Source organism: Pleurodeles waltl, chromosome 4_2, assembly GCF_031143425.1.
Source record: "Pleurodeles waltl isolate 20211129_DDA chromosome 4_2, aPleWal1.hap1.20221129, whole genome shotgun sequence".
NCBI classification, from domain to species: Eukaryota; Metazoa; Chordata; class Amphibia; order Caudata; family Salamandridae; genus Pleurodeles; species Pleurodeles waltl.
Genome location: NC_090443.1, coordinates 543,899,501 through 543,915,706, shown reverse-complemented (window position 1 = coordinate 543,915,706; position 16,206 = coordinate 543,899,501). Strand labels below are relative to the sequence as shown.

At 42.9% G+C, this 16,206-nt stretch overlaps 1 protein-coding gene across 1 annotated transcript in view; it reads left to right on the top strand.

Annotated features, from left to right (window-relative positions):
- CACNA1E (calcium voltage-gated channel subunit alpha1 E) overlaps window positions 1-16,206 on the top strand; it is a 1,379,194-nt gene that overhangs the window by 1,259,462 nt on the left and 103,526 nt on the right. Inside the window, exon 43 of the mRNA XM_069233198.1 lies at window positions 5,695-5,801. Within this exon, the coding sequence (XP_069089299.1) occupies window positions 5,695-5,801 (107 nt within the window). The remainder of the gene's footprint in view (window positions 1-5,694; window positions 5,802-16,206) is intronic.

Genomic DNA, 16,206 nt, shown 5'->3' with positions numbered 1-16,206 from the left:
GGTCTCAGCCATGGCTTTAATTCTTCCCAGCCCCTTAACTGATCTATGTTATAAACTCTTGTGTTTAATCCATTGACAAAATAAACATGTTAAGGGCCTCTATCACCACAGCCACCCCAGGGACTGTAACATCTGCCCTCTGCTCTACCAGACTGATTCATGCAACTCCTTCCATGTATTAGCACCTCTCTTTGAAACTGACATGAGCAATATCATAACTTTAGTCTATAAAGCTACACCCTTGTGGATTATCTTCAATATCGGTGTCATCAACTAGAGACTCCTATTTATGACAGCAATCATCACTTGCCTAGTTAATTCCACCTTTCTACTGGGGCCATCGCTCAAACCCTCAACAATGTAATCATCGACCCACCAATTCTTAAACCCCAAGGATGGCCCAAACAATCTTTCCAAATATCGACCAATGGCCTCCTAAGAGACTTTCAGTCAGGTTTCAGAGAAGGGCATGGAGGCCACTATTCTAAATATTAGGAAAGATCTTCTCAATGTCTGTGGCCTGGGCTGTCCTTGTGCACTGATCATCTTACACCTGTCAGCTGCCTCTGTTACCAATGACCACCAGGTATTAATCAAAGGACTGTCCACCTTGTTACTACTAACTGTAAGTGCACTGTATTACTTTGAGTCCTGTTAACTAAATTACTCCTATAAAGTGTAATTGGGCCCATTCTACTCAAGGATAATGATCATCTGCTGTGGAGTGTGAAGGTCCTGTCCTGTCACCATAACATTTCAACAACTGCATGGCTGCCTTCACAGATTCCTACAAAATTGATTTGCACACATTTATAGATGATAACACTGTTGTACGTCAGATTCGATAAGGAATCTGACTGACTCCATAATTTGCCCAACAGTTTATTCTGATGCCCAGTGGTGGATGAAGAACATTTGGCATTGCGTCAATGGAGACAAAAACAGAATTCCTGCTCTTAGTGCCTGCTGACCACCCTCTTCACTTTTTTGGGGGGTGTTTGAAATAGGTTCACCTCCATCACCTTGCTGGTTGGTTTGAAACAATGTGACCATGTCACACCTGCCCTGATATTAATTTCCTGGCTCCCTGGAAAAGACAAAGTGACCTCTAAAACCCTTTGCATAATACACAAGGCACTCCATAGCCCATCACCTAAATACCTCGCAATGCTGTTCCAACTTTGCAGATCAATCCTGTGAATTGCCATTCACCATATACTCACATGCAAATATTCTCAGGCTACTTTTAGGGGGTGAGCAGTGATTGATTTACAAACCTCTAATTATATTAATTATATTCATATTTATATTCATAAAGGAATTGTAACAAAGTGGGAGAGATCCATCATTGCTGCATGGTCGTCCATGATTTCCTCCTTTATTTTTTAGAAATTATCTTTTGCTGGTATTAGAACTCTAGCTCCTGGGCACTGCTTTTCCATGACATGTTGCATGTGCTGTGGACCTAAAAGTAGAATCACTAAAATTGGTTTGTTTTGCTTTAATATAAGGCCATGGTAGTTTACACTAGTGGCATGGAAGTTAAATGTAATATGTGGGCTGCAGTATGTATTTACACCACCCACATTTACGACAAAAAACATAAGACTTCCAGGAGCACCACTATGCTCTGGCTGGGCTGAACTTTAAAAGCACTGCTGTAACACATGGCAAGGAAGGGTGCCGTAGGCATGTAGGAAACCCTATTTAATTGCTTTCAAAACCCTCAAACAGGGTGCCTACGACATAAAAAAGAGATGCACTAAATATTTTAAATACGTGCCCTGGTAGTGACTGGAGGCCTGTAAGTGATGCTTACTGTGTAGGTTAAGCTGGATTTTTCACAGGCAGCCACAGGTGTGTTTAAAATAGTTCACTTCTTTGGGAAAATGCTAGAAAAATATTTCAAAACAATTTCCACTCCACTTAGTTTTCAACATCTGATTTAATAGTGAAATCAAATTTTGATGTGATAACTTTAGAGGGAAACTAATTTTATTAAAAATGTATTTTGGAATGTCATTCATCACACTTCCAGAGAGTAATAGACACTCATGGATGGAGCTAATGACTCTGCTACCCAGGATGACAATGGCCTTGTTTCTGGGTGGTCTAGAAAGATAGGAGTGTTGTCAGTAACTGGTCTCCAAGAAGGGATTATCCACCTGAGAAGGATAAGAGAGAGAAAGGGGATTAGTCACCTGCAAGGAATAAAGGCCAGCTGTCAGAACAAAGGACAGCCTTAACACTTCTCCTTTTGACCTGGTGATCCTAAATGGGGCTGACAGAATCTTCTGCCTTTCTTTCACAGACACCTCCTAGATCAATTCGCTCTGTCCCCAGCAGGAGGGGAAACCATTTTGACACTGACAGAGGGAGGAGTAGTCATCTAAATTGGGGAGCGGCTAGGGTCCTGTCAGGTACTTTTCCAGGGGAAGAAGAATTCAGGCATCTTGAATTCAGGGCTTCTGGGTATTTTTCTACTAAAGCAAAGAGAAAGCGCTGGAAAATGAGGTGCACATAGAGCAACAAAGTAGACAGGATTGGGCAGGGAAAAAGCTCCAGTCACTTGCTGCTGCACAGGAAGCGGCTGGCACTTCACCAAATACTCTGTAGAATATTCCTATACCAGGGAAGACTACACCTAAAGATAGCTAGCAGAAAAAAGACTCACCTCTCCTGCTGGAAGAAGAGAACTCAAGGACTCCTGGCAGCTGCCCACTCCTAGATACTGGAACTGCTCTGCAAAGGGCAAGTAGTTGGCCTCCTGTTTGCTTGTTCCAGGGACACAGATAGTAGAACGACTCCTGATTTCAAGAAGATACTGCTGACCACAGAGAGATGGATATTGTAGGAGTCTTGACTGGAGAGAGATCTAATTCCTTGTACCCTGCTTTGATGACCAGGGGGCATCAGGAGTGGCCAGAATGAACTTTCCCAGCAGTTGAAGAAAAGTCGGACTTCAAATTGTTTGACCTCTGGAAGACCTTGACAATGTGCTGAGGCTTTCCTAAGGAGGTTGGTCCCAAGGCAGGTGAGAAAACCCTGCACAGAGCTTTTTGCCTCTAATAAAATGGGCTCTATGGAACCTTGCAGAAAAGGTATTGGCTTTGTACCTTTCCCTGTTGGAGTATATGTTTGAGAACCAAAAAAACAAAGTCTGAAGGTGAAACCTTGGATTGGGGCAAGGCGGCAAACCCATCCCAGCAATGAAGCAACCTTGGCGGCAACGGTATGCAGCTTTGTCCTGTTTTTGGTGTCAAAACCAACAGCTTTAGTGGGAGCTTGACAACGAACCCTGGTGTGCCTTATTCTTGGATTGTGCCCTACTAAAGGATTTTGTCTTCTATTTAAGAGACCAAATCCTAAGGACAGATATCCTGTTTACCTTATTACAAGGCAGTCGGAATATCTGTCTTGTTTGTGACATAGTACCATTCACCGAACTCTAAATCAGGCTCTTTGACTGGGATGATTTGCTTTGTGTATTCAACATACACTTCATTCCAATCAGCCTAAAGTTAGGCCTCGGTCCTGGCAGACCGCAAACTGTTATTTTTCATGAGCGCTTTGATTTTTCTAGGCACTTTCCACCTCAAAGGTTTAAAGATTTATATCTCCTCTTATTTTGATGAGTTTGGTGCTTTTTTGATTACTAAAGTGTTCTCTCTTTTTCTAAATTCGTTTTGAAATGTTACTTTTTTCTTGACTTTAAAATTGTTGGTGCATTTTGAACTTATAACGCATATCCCTGATAAATTGCCAGCTGCTCGTGACATAACTAGCAGGGACTGAACAGAGTTTTTCTAAGATTTGCTTTGCGACCTAACCAGTGTATGTTTATTAAGTTGGTAAAGCTCCCCCCCCAAGAAAAATTAATAACCCATCTTCTGCCAGGAATCTTTTTAGGGATGGCAGCTCCTGTGGCACCTTACTTTTTAGGGTCGAGCCTGCGTTGCATGCGCTCGCGCATGAGTATTGCAGCAAGACGCTTTAGTATTTAGAAAAGGGCTCGGAGCCCTGTCAACTTCATGTCAGTGTTTTTTATTGGTTCGTGGGCTTGCCTAATAAAATCTGCTTGCTTTCATTAGTCGAAGGCACGCATACGTCATGCCTTTTCCAGTGGCTTGCCCTCCTCGAGCGCAGTGACCAAGTACAGAAAACATGCGAGGCTCGCTGTTTTCCGTCGGGCCCGTGGACTTCTTTTTTCTCTAATTTACGAGCGCGATCTCGCTTGGCAGAAGTCGAGCGCTTTACATAGTTAATTTCACTTTTTCGGGTTATGTACATAAATGCACTTTTGCCCGATAGGTGAAAAGTCGGGTTAGGAGTTTACAACGCGATCAGCTCTAACATGAGCAAACGCGAGACCCGTTGCATTGTAAATGCTTGTTTTAGATTGTGACTGCCTGATCTCAAGACGATCGAAGCCTCACAAGATCAGCAACAACATTGCAATTTTGCAAAACTTCGAGTGCTCATGGATGGGGGCAGGTGATCTGAAGGCCAGCAGGGCCTCACGCACTGAGGTGCTGCTTTTCATCCTGCTGTTGGGCCACCACTGCTATTAGTGTGCTCGAAGGCTTGATGAAAAGAAGTCTCTACTTTTGTTCAGCATGTTGATTGTGCTACCATGGTGGCTACTTTTCAACCTGCTGTAAGGCGACTACTACTCTTAAGCCCAGTCACTGGCAGAATGAATAAGAGGCATCTCTGCTGTTCACCGTGACCAGTGGCTCCATCAAATCTTGCTGCTGGGCAGCTGCCAACAAGCATTGACAAAACCAATTGTTCTAGCTCAGAATTCAGGATTCAAGCCAGAACTATTGCGTTTCTCAACGCTTGTTCAATTTGTTTTCCATACATGTGTATATTTACTCATATTACAAATTCTCTTTGCTTAAAATAGTCCCTTCTTGAAAATGTCAAACTTAGATTTTGTGTCTCCTTGTGCCGGGTTTCGAAGCCAGCATTTAATGGGGCTTGAAGCATTGGCATTGTCTTCTCTGTGAGCTGGAAACCTCATGAGAATGTGCCACAAACCTTAATATGTAGAAATAGAATCATGCACACATATTACAAACATGTCACACCTGTCCCACAGCCATGACATCATCACACTGGAGATGAAGAAGTGAAAAAATGCAAAACAACGCACAATACCTTCTCCATCTACCCACTTAGGATCTGGAACAACATACCTGTATTCAGCAGGGCACCCTCTACTCTACTCCAATTTAGGAAAGTGCTGCAAAGGACCTTTTTAAATACACTGTATCATGAAGCATTTAGCTGTCTAATTCCCCTCTATGCATCCAGCTATCCTTTTAATCATTAGCTCACTCTATCCCTGCCTTTGACTTTAAGAGTGTTGTTTCCTTTCACCTAAATGTGCACCATATAAATACCACATACATACATACATATTCAAAGCTCAGGCCATATGGTAGAATAGGCTCTGGGTCTTGAGGCTCCTTTTTGTTTGTCTCTAAGCCGTTAATGATGAGATACTGACTGTTGGGTTTATTAGGTTAGGTTTGTACCCTACAATTTATCTTAGTTTTCATGGAAACAGAACACCAGAGGCTTTGGCTCACTAACTGTGGACATCATGTCATTACCCCTATACAAGGTTATGCTACCATTTGGACTGTAACATAATATGGTTTGTAATGCTTCTGTTTCTCTGTGCAGAAAAACGCTCCTATGTTCCAGCGCATGGAGGCTTCCTCTCTACCACAGGAGATCATATCCAATGCTAAAGCCTTGCCGTACCACCAGCAGGACACCCTCTCTGGCTTGTAAGTAAAAGGTGGAAAGGCTTCGCAAGTGCCAACATTATGCTATCTAGATGGAATGATAATGCTTATCCGATGCTTTACCATAGCCAAACTACAGAGTGATCTCATCTTGATAGTCTCCTCTTACCTATTTCACTGCCTGACTTTATTTTAATGTCATACAATCAGAAGAACCTCTGTAAATAATATATATTCTACTAAGTCAAACTGCAGTAGTCACTGTTTTGCAAACCAGTCAACTAATTAAATAGGACAGTCTTAACTGCAATCCTCATTTACATTTAGGTGACCTGATTCTTCTCTATTTATCTCCGACCTATGGCATTGTCAGACCAAACAGTTGATGCATGAACAAATTATCCTAGGCATCCAGGACTCTGCCCTCAACTGTATCACAACCTTGTTAACATCTGTTTCCTTTCCTCTGCATCCCCCATCATCTGCGGCATCACACTGCATCTCATGTCTCCTCATTCACATCAAAATATATGTTATTCCATTGGCATACCTAATTCTAACATTTGGAATCCTCCTGATTTGGTAGCTGCCACTCTAGATTATATCACTGGATGAACCAAGACGTCAGTGGTGCAATCCAGAAAAAACTGAGATCATGACCTGTGATAATCTACCTGGTACAACCAAAGCATCCCTTGGCCAGTAAGAGTGTAAAACCTCAAGACTACAAATTGGCACAGGCCTTTAAACAGTTTAGCAAATCTGTTTCTTGCTGGATTTCACAGTGCACTTTCACCTAGCCAGCTTTCCTCCAAATGGTGATTTTACTAATGGCTATCATCATCTCGAGCCTCAGCAATTACAATGCACTACATTGATGTCTTCAGTCTACTTCCAGCATTACTTTCCACCCACGAAAATTACAATTAGAATATTTCTTCCACTACACACCCGTTGTGCTCTCCAGTGCCTCAGTGATTGGACATTAAAACTATATTCATTTTACACAGATTTTCATGCAGGCATGGAGTGGAATACTTCAAACGCAAACCTTTCTGCTATTTGAGCAACAGATATCTGCCTCATATAATCTCTTCTTGCTGCAAAACATGTGCAGATTGAAGATCCTTCTCAGCACCTTCTACTCTGTATTGGGTTAAACTCCTAAAACATTAGCTCCATTTCAGACAACCTGGCCTTTAGGGAAGCATTACAACCTGGCTATTGCTGCAAATCAGTTTGGCAGCTGAAAGCTGTATCTGTAAGAAAATACTACAACCAGGCCTGCAACCACCCCATTAATGATCTGCATAACCTTTGATCTACTGTGACATGCTCGTGTCAGACACTATTCAGCTCGGACCCATTCCAAGTTTTTGTAAAATACCACCATGCGGAGCAATGACTTACCAACTGCACTCTGTGTAGACAGACTTGAATGATCAGCAAGCCATTCTGCAAAACCTTAACCCATCTACATGCATTCCTGAGCCTCAACCAAGGATACACATCTATCAATCTACTCACCCACTCCAGACAGCCTTCGGTGGTGAGAGGCTATATATGTATCATGAATGTTGCACTTTACAAAAAACAGACTGAAATTACTCAATACATACAAATTATTGGTAGTTCTTAGTGGACAGTTTTTTCAAACAGTGCTGTACTGAACACTTTCAGCCTTGAAGGGTAACATACACAACTTGAAAACCTCCTAATTCATGCCATCCCTGAAGAAGTCCTTGCTTGACCCAAACAGTCTGGATAAATAAAGATTGTTCGCTGTGTGACCATATGGCAACTTGTTCAGCTTAATTGAGGCCAACGTGTTCCAGGCTGATTCATAGGTGGGTTTCCTCATGCCCATCTCCCACCATTTTGTTTTACTGTTGTCAGGTGGGATGACCTCAAAACTCAGTTGGACAACAATGGAGCTACAACACTGATTTTTATGGATCGCTCGGCTCCATTTGATACAGTTCATCACCCCACTCTTCTCGCGTTAAGCTAAAACACTAGAATCCAGGACAAAGGTATGAAGTGGATCTCCTTCCTCGCAAGCCAAATAGAGATCATCTTGAACCTACTTTTCACCTCATCACTTAAACTAATCAAATTCAAAATCCACAGATACAAATAATTGCTCAGTTCTGTTTAAATATTTTGGCTCATTCTGTTATTACTATTAATACTACACTCATGTCCTTCTGAAATCATACCTCCATTCAGATCATGAACTCACTGCATTTGCATTATGTCTTTCCCCCAACCAAGGCTGGATGAAAATAAACCATCTGATTTTCTAAGATTGGATCTTTCATAAATAAAAATGCTTGAATATTCCCCCACATAAGGCTTTAAATCCTCAGTATTCAAACTGAATACAACAGCATCTCCATACATTCAAATAACTTTACAAATATTTGTAGACTGTAACTAGGTGGTCCTCTTAATTATGTGATACCAATTCTGGTCAATGAGCTGGAAAGACATAGAGCTCCAACTTCTCAGATGCTGAGCTTCTCAGATTTTCTGTTGCACTCAAGTTGACACGAGGTGTTCTTCTGAGCGCAGCTCTTTTCTAGTGCTACTTTTATTCCTCAGAATATCATGCTACAGCCTACTCCTTGGCACTCCTCTCATCTTGATTTGAGGAAGACAAACAGTTACTGGCCTTTTTGTACTTGGTTGGGTGAGCCGGTGGTCATCTCCTCATGGCTGACATCTGCTAGGGCTTTGTTCAAGCATTGTCCTTCCTGTGGAGCCAGAAAATCTACTAGTATGATATATATGTATTTAAAGCTTTTTGATAACCAATTTTAATAAGTTGAAAACAAGATCAGTCGCTATACAGTTGTTAGCACCTTCATGTTCTGATGCAGGAATACGTATTTATTTACTGACATTGATAAACCTTAGACCGTAGTGGTCCAACCATTTCCCTCATATTCATTCATATTTATTTTTTTAATGATCTTTATTAAAGTTTCATAGGATACTATATGCATCAGCAATGATAAGCAAATTTGCAATTCGAAAACTTTGGACGATCTACAGTACTCCAATTTAAAAAAACCATCACACTCCTCCCTCTCCGTCTGCATTCGTACATGGCCCCAAAGACAGACTACTGATATTTGCTTCAGGATGGACTGAATCATTCTCCAGCCAGGACCCAGATCAATCCCCTGGTGACCGTGTGGCATCGGCCATGTCAGGACGGGCAATCCTCTGGTGCCTCACCTTCCGGGGTTCCATCAAGTCCGGTAGAATTGATGCCCAGGCTCTCAAATCATCTTCCAGTCGTTCATCTCTTGTCGACATGCTTCATCAGTATCTCCTCAGCAGGCGCCCATTCAGTAACATCTTTGAGCCAGTCCGCCTAACTCGGACGTTCTGTCCCCAGCCATTTTATAGCTATGCTGCATTTTGCCAACAGAAGGCCAAGCAGAACCAACTTTCTACTAAGCTTCTTATTATTAGGAAACGGACTCAGTCCCAGCAACACCTGTTGCATCTCGAGCCGTATGCTCCAACAAGTGTCTCTGCTCAGTTTCTCCAGTACTGTCTACCAGTAGGAAGTCAGGGCAGGCCAGACCACACATGTGTATGAAGTCTGCCACCAGGCCCCCACATCGTGCACAACTATCTATCTGGTTATTATATATGGTATGAAATATTTTGAAGGGGGGAGGCATAGGTTTCATGCATGTAATGATATTGTAGCAGTTTAAACCTGGCATTGGAGATCACAGTCCATACCCCCTCATGTACCCATACCCAGTCTTTTGCCGCCATGGGTTCCTCTAGTATTCCCTCCCATTTGACCTGGATGTGGAGCGGCATATCCAGGATGTCACTGAGCTGTGCCCTGTAGTTATGTGATATCAGTCTGCGTCCCCCTGCAATTAACGTCTATGTCACCAGTGTACTAGAGTGCAGTGCTGCATCTGGAAAAGTCAGCCACAAGTTGCATGGTGTAACAGAGATCTTTACATACTGCAAATATTCCCCTGTTCCCAGTGCAAAGGAGTCCCCAGCATCTTCCCTCATGACAAACATCCTGCCGGAATATAGGTCCCCTAATGTTACAGTCCCTGACTTCCATTTCTGCACTGACATAAGCTCCTCTATTTTATAGAATGGTTGTATAACTCATAGTGGTATGTCCGTGGCATATGGTGTACATCGTAGCACACCCGGTGCACCTGGCATATGGGGCACATGTGCAAAAGGTTTTAGCCATCACAAATGGCTAATCGGGCCATTAGTGACCGCTAAATGTCATTTTCACATGTACTAACCCTATTTTGCAATTCGGTAGCCTATTAGCGAATTGCAAAATAGGGTTTGCGGGTCAATATTACAAAGGGGCGCGTCAATGGTGTCCCTTCCTAATAGCAAGTCGCATGAGTATGTATGAATGTTTTGCGACTGGAATGCGGTTGAGAAACTTTCAGATTTTACAGACTCCATGAAGGGGGTGATAACCCATTCGCAAATGGGAAGGGGGTCCCCAAGGGACCCTTTCCCCTTTGTGAATGTGGGCTCTGACATTTTTTAAGCGTAGGTCCATGGGATTTCTACTGCCTACTCTTAAAAAAATAAAAAGGAAACTTTTCATTTTTCATTTTGAAATGCATCCCATGTTCCTTTAAGAAAAATGGGATGGATTTAAAAAAAAAAATCTTTATTTAAAAATCATGGTGGTCCATTCCCAATGGGTCGTAAATTTCAACCTGCCTCATGAATATTGATGAGGCAGGTTCGTTTGCGACCCATTAGGAATCGCAAATAGTGTCTGAGACACTCTTGTACATCGCAGTTTGCGACTTCCTTATTGCGAGTCACAAAAAGTCACAATTACAAAGTCGCAAAGTCCAGCGATAGTACCTATGGCCCATGGTGTATCTGCGGATACCCGCACTCCACTCATCAGCAAACCAGGCAGTGACCTATCTACCAGGATGATAGGCTCGCCTTGCGTACCATACTGCCTCCTTCACCATTCTGGACATGTGGCAGATAAATGTGACATTTGTGAGAACTTCAGTAACAAGACGCTTAAGGACAGGGAGATGAGGTGCATCCTGAAGGAAAAGCCTCCTTGGTGGAGAGTCATTGAAGAGTGCTGTCCTGCTAAGGCAAAGACACGCAGGCTTGCTAAATCAAAGCCTCCTCCCCAGAGGCTTTTATGACTTCTACCCTCAAACCATCTGTACCTGGCTCCAAGGTGCAGACTTCTGATGCGGGTAGCTAGCTTTCTGGTAAGTCAAGGCCAGTTAACCTTTGCGCCATTTGTGAACATTAACTGGACCTAAGATGACCAAAAAGCATTTTCATTCATTCATGACCCTGTTGAAGACACCGTCACTGACAACAGCTGGCAAGTCTTCATTAGCAAAGAAATCAGCTAGGATCCCTGAGTACCTATCCATGACTGCCACCAAGAACCTCCTTATGAGCAGAGTCCCTATGAATGATCATACTGCCCACATCATTGTCAGACAGCTTTCAAAAGGTACAGTCATTTGTCCTTAAGTATATCTCTAATGAAGATGAATACACTTATACAAGTCATGCCGGTGTTGCCCCTGAATATTCTACAAGAGCTTCCTTGCCAGGAAATTAAAAGTCTCAGTGAGCTAGGGAGGATGTTTTCATACATAATTAAAGTGATTCACAGGATAGTGACAACAAATAAGGCCAAGTTCAACAGGCTGTTGGCGGCCATGATTTGGATGTTACCAAAACCAAGTGACCGACTACTGCAGGTTACTTTCACGGTAAGCATAAAATTGCTCCCATTAGTTTTATTGACAATTTCTACTGTTCAGGAAACTTTTCTCTTTGACTATAATTTGAGATGTGTCTTTAAGATCCTTCTCACACTTAACCACTATTGGGAGGAAGGTTGTACCCGTATACAAAAGCCTACAATGGGAGCAATTTCCATCACCAGACTTGAAAATAAATACAAGACAGATGGTGTGGTTCCAGCTTGTCCCCTAACCAACTCAAGATGTATTCATTGATCACTTCTGCTGCCCAGAGATGCTCCCACAATGCTTCCTACCCGTGTGTTGTGCTATGTGGCTCAGAAGGCTGCCACGTTTATGCCATAGGAAAGATATTAGGCACTTTAGCACCTATTGATATCAAGATCTCCTATGCCATTCTGGTTCACCATGACAGAAAATGATGGCAAGAAATGTCTGGTTTCCCGGACAACTTACCAGCTAATAGAAGGGATCAAGCTAAGTCTCTATGGAGGGGAGTTTCTCTCCTCTGCCTTGACTGACACGTCCTTGGATGTCTCCAACGATGATTTCAGTCAAATGCCAACAGGAGCAGTCTTAAGCACTGTGGTTGTTTAAAACACATACTTTCACCCTGATGTCCCCTCAAAATGCAAAATATGCCATTTTGTAGACAACAGCTTTTTGACAAACATGCCTGTGGGTTGTACTGTGCGGCTCTGTGTTGACTTTTCTCCACCCCAGAAGTGACAGAGCACTTTGAATGCAGATCTGGAGCTTGGTTCCCCCTTTTTGTTGGTTATCAACAATTTTTCAACTCGAATCAAGTGTGCACAGGAACAATGTCCCCACCAATACTGCAGGGTAAACACAAACTTTGTAGGCTATCAAGGCAGATATGGATGCAGCCTATTCACTTGGTACCTTTCAGCTGAGCCAAAGGTAGCAGTTTAGAAGGAAGCACAGTTCTATGGACAGTATGGGTATTCATATGGCCACTTGTCAGAATTCTATACCCAGACTCCATCCAGCCCATATCAATATGGCATGCAAGGACAATTCAGACAATGTCAGCAAATAAACAGGCCCAGCTTTCCTTCATCCAGTAAGAACAAAGACCATGCCAGACTTGCCTGACTGCCTTCTCCATCCATGGTAGTGGACAGCAAGTTATGGGAATTCTTTACAGCCTGGCAGCATATCACCTTGGTCCACAGGAATCTGGATTTCATTTGCATGGACATACAATAGAGTTCAGCTCGAACCAATACGAACACCACCAAGAAAAGAGTACCAAATACATCTGAAGGCCTTAAAGGCAGATATATTTAAGCATCGTTAGAAAATGGCCAGTATTTGCCAAATTCTCAATGCAATCAATGATTTTATTCAAGGGTTTTCTTGTAGTCATAATTCTAGACTTAAGGAGACATTCTAGACTTAAGGGCACTCAAAAGTTCATCAGAAAGCAGTCTTTCAGAATGATCTCCTCCTCAATGTCCTGCAATCCATTAACTGGGATATTTTTTGCCATTTGGAGGGCACCTACTTCCATATCTCAATCCATCACAAACAAATAGAAATTATTTTGTTCATGGTTGATAACCAGCATTTTCATTTCATGGCATGGTGAAGAGGCTGGCGGGAACGGGTGCTTTGCAGACACTGAAAATCGCGACGGGTGCCACTGCACCCGTCGCACCCCTGCAAATCCGCCGGCTCCATTCGGAGCCGGCTTCCTCTTTGCAGGGGCTTTCCCGCTGGGCCGGCGGGCGATCTTTTGGAGATCGCCCGCCGGACCAGCGGGAAAGTTGTAATGACCCCCGCGGTCATTTGACCGCGGTGCGGTCTTTTGGAGGTTTCCGCCTGGCGGGCAGCGCCCGCCGCCCGCCGGGGTCGGAATGACCCCCATATTCTTTTAAATACAAATTCAAAAGCTTCTGCATTTCAGTTGGGGGCCAAAACCTAGATCCCATAAGATTTTCTGCCCTACCTTCTACATCTGGATAATTCTGGCATGAAATATGCATCGATTCATGTCCAATTAGCTGCTGTTTCGATATATATTGGTACTCTGTGAACTTCTTCTCTGTTCCCTATCAAAGTATTATGAGAGGCTCTTTCCAGACCTTTTCTCCATTGGCAAGACAACCATCAACCTGGTAACAATACATTGGTATGGACTCTCATCAGAAGCTTCTCACAGTCCAATAACCAATTATGAATTGAGTTGCTGTAATGGAAAACTATGACTGTGATGGCCATTAGGCATGCCCAGAGAATCTAATATTTGAGGAACCCAGAGCCTCCCCAACATCAAGTTCATGCTTTATGTCGAACGTGACCTCATCCTTTCGTCCAACCAAAAGATCCCTCTACTAATTTTTTATCCCATAGATTAACACACTGGTTGAAAGTGAAACAAAACCATCCTTCCTATTCCAAAACCTGGTGCCTGTCACCCCAAATAAATCCTAAGTAAAGCCTCCAATCATAGATTCCCCTCCAAATCAAAATAATAATGTACAGCTGTTTTCAAATTGTAGTCCCATGATTTTTACTTCGCTGTTCAGCAGCAAAAGGTTTGAAGCCACAATCTAGATAAGGAACATTTGTGACCGCCTCACCTTTGTTAGAGGATTGAAGACATGCCTTTAGCTGTGCACCTGAGACATTTGGTGCTTCCATTCTTCAAGCATTTCAATTTCCATATGGAGAAACCAGTGAAGTCACAGCTAGTCTTTTGTAATTCCACATCAGGCCGAATAGCCTCTTAGACTAACTGCTATGGATGAATGTCCATCAAAGGATTCAGCTCCTGTACTCCTGTATTCCATCCATAAATGGTCAAATAAGTAAACTGCTGCTAAATACTCAGATTTCCATGCCATACTCCTTCCATGTTAACCGTGCATACTACTTACAGTGTCACAAAAGAAACACATCTCTGATTCTCAAGCACAGTACTTAGCCCCCATACAGCCCACTCCTCAAGCACACACAGCTCACTAGGTACCGGACCACTCCCCACAACTATGCAATAACATCTGCACACCGCCTCTCTATGTGGAATGCACCAAATGCAATGCTTATGTTATGCTTCTACACTCCTCAGGAATAGAACTGAAGCAACTCTGCAATACTCCCAACATAATATTCCTGCTCATGCTTAAGCTTCACCAACCATAACCCTTCTCATCGACACATGCATTCTCCTACATGCCTATGAGGTTGAGGTAACAGTGATGTGAAGGCACGGTACATACATGTAGGTATAATGATCATGATATGGTCCTACAAAAATGACCACCTTTCATGAACACTTGGAGACCTGATTCTTTTTTATCCATGAAGTTAGAGAAAAATTTCAACTATTCATACTGCCATAGCAGTTTGTGTTAGTGCATGGCAATGAAACACATGCTGTTTGCAGTTTATGTTGTCACATGAACATAAAATAACAGAAAACCCATTCCTGCCCATAAATGAGGTGTAGAAATACAGAATGGGCCCATTATAAAGCTTGTTTTCTTTCTGAACCTTCTGTACTAGATGCCACATCAACATCACTTTGAGGACATTTCCGCTTACTAGGTTAGCTTTTCTATACTGGCATGGTGGTTGATCACATTGGTACATGGCACTCCGTAATTGAACTAATACAGGACTATGGGCCTGATTTAGAGTTTGGCGCATGAGGTTACTCTGTCACAGACGTGACAGATATCCTGTCTGCAATATTAGGATTTCATTATATCCTATGGAAATCATAATATGGTGGACAGAATATCCATCATGTTTGTGATGGAGTAACCCATCCACTAAACTCTAAATCAGGCCCTGTGAGAATTAGGGGAGAATTAGGGGCATATTTAAGAGCCCCTAGCGTCACCATAGTGTCATTTGTTTTTAAGCTAAGGCGGCATTTTCCCTACGCCATATTTACAAAGTGGCACAATGCATGCATTGCACCACTTTGTGAATCCTTACGCCAAGGGGGGCATTTCCTTGTTAGAGGGGCCAAAAAATGTCGTAAGGAAATCTAAGAGATTTCCTTACTTCATTTTCTTTGGCACTTATAACGCCTGCTCCGAGCAGGCATTAAAAGGGTGCCTACATTATCTATAAGGGGCCTCTATTTACTCTGCAGAAGTAGCACCAACATTTTGGTGCTACTCCTGCAGAGGGCATAAATAGCGTAAAAAACAAAAATGATGCTATTGCCCCCTACCCTGCACCATGGTGCACTGTATTTTAAATATGGCACACACAAGGTGGTGGTAGGGGGGCGCTAAGGGGTGCAAGGGAAGAGGTGCTGCACTAGGTGCAGTGAAACTTTTCTTAAATCTGCCCCTTAGTTTTAAAAAATTACTCTCACAATGTCATGATCTTGTCTGCTGTCTGCACTCCTGAAAAGCATGGTCACTTTCTGATGGAAGCTTCCAACCACAGATTCCTCACCATCAGAATATCCCCAGGCACCAGATTGGATCTAGAGATTATCCCAGCAGTGCTCCCACATGCCTTTTGGTGGGGCCATGCAGCTCTGTGTTGACTTTTTTCAATCCCAGAAGTGACAGAGCAGAGCTGCATATAAGCAACATACCTACATCCTAATGTCAAATTCTTTCATTCCACGCCTTCGAATGCAGTTCCGGAGCTCGGCTCCTCTATTTGTTGGTTATCGA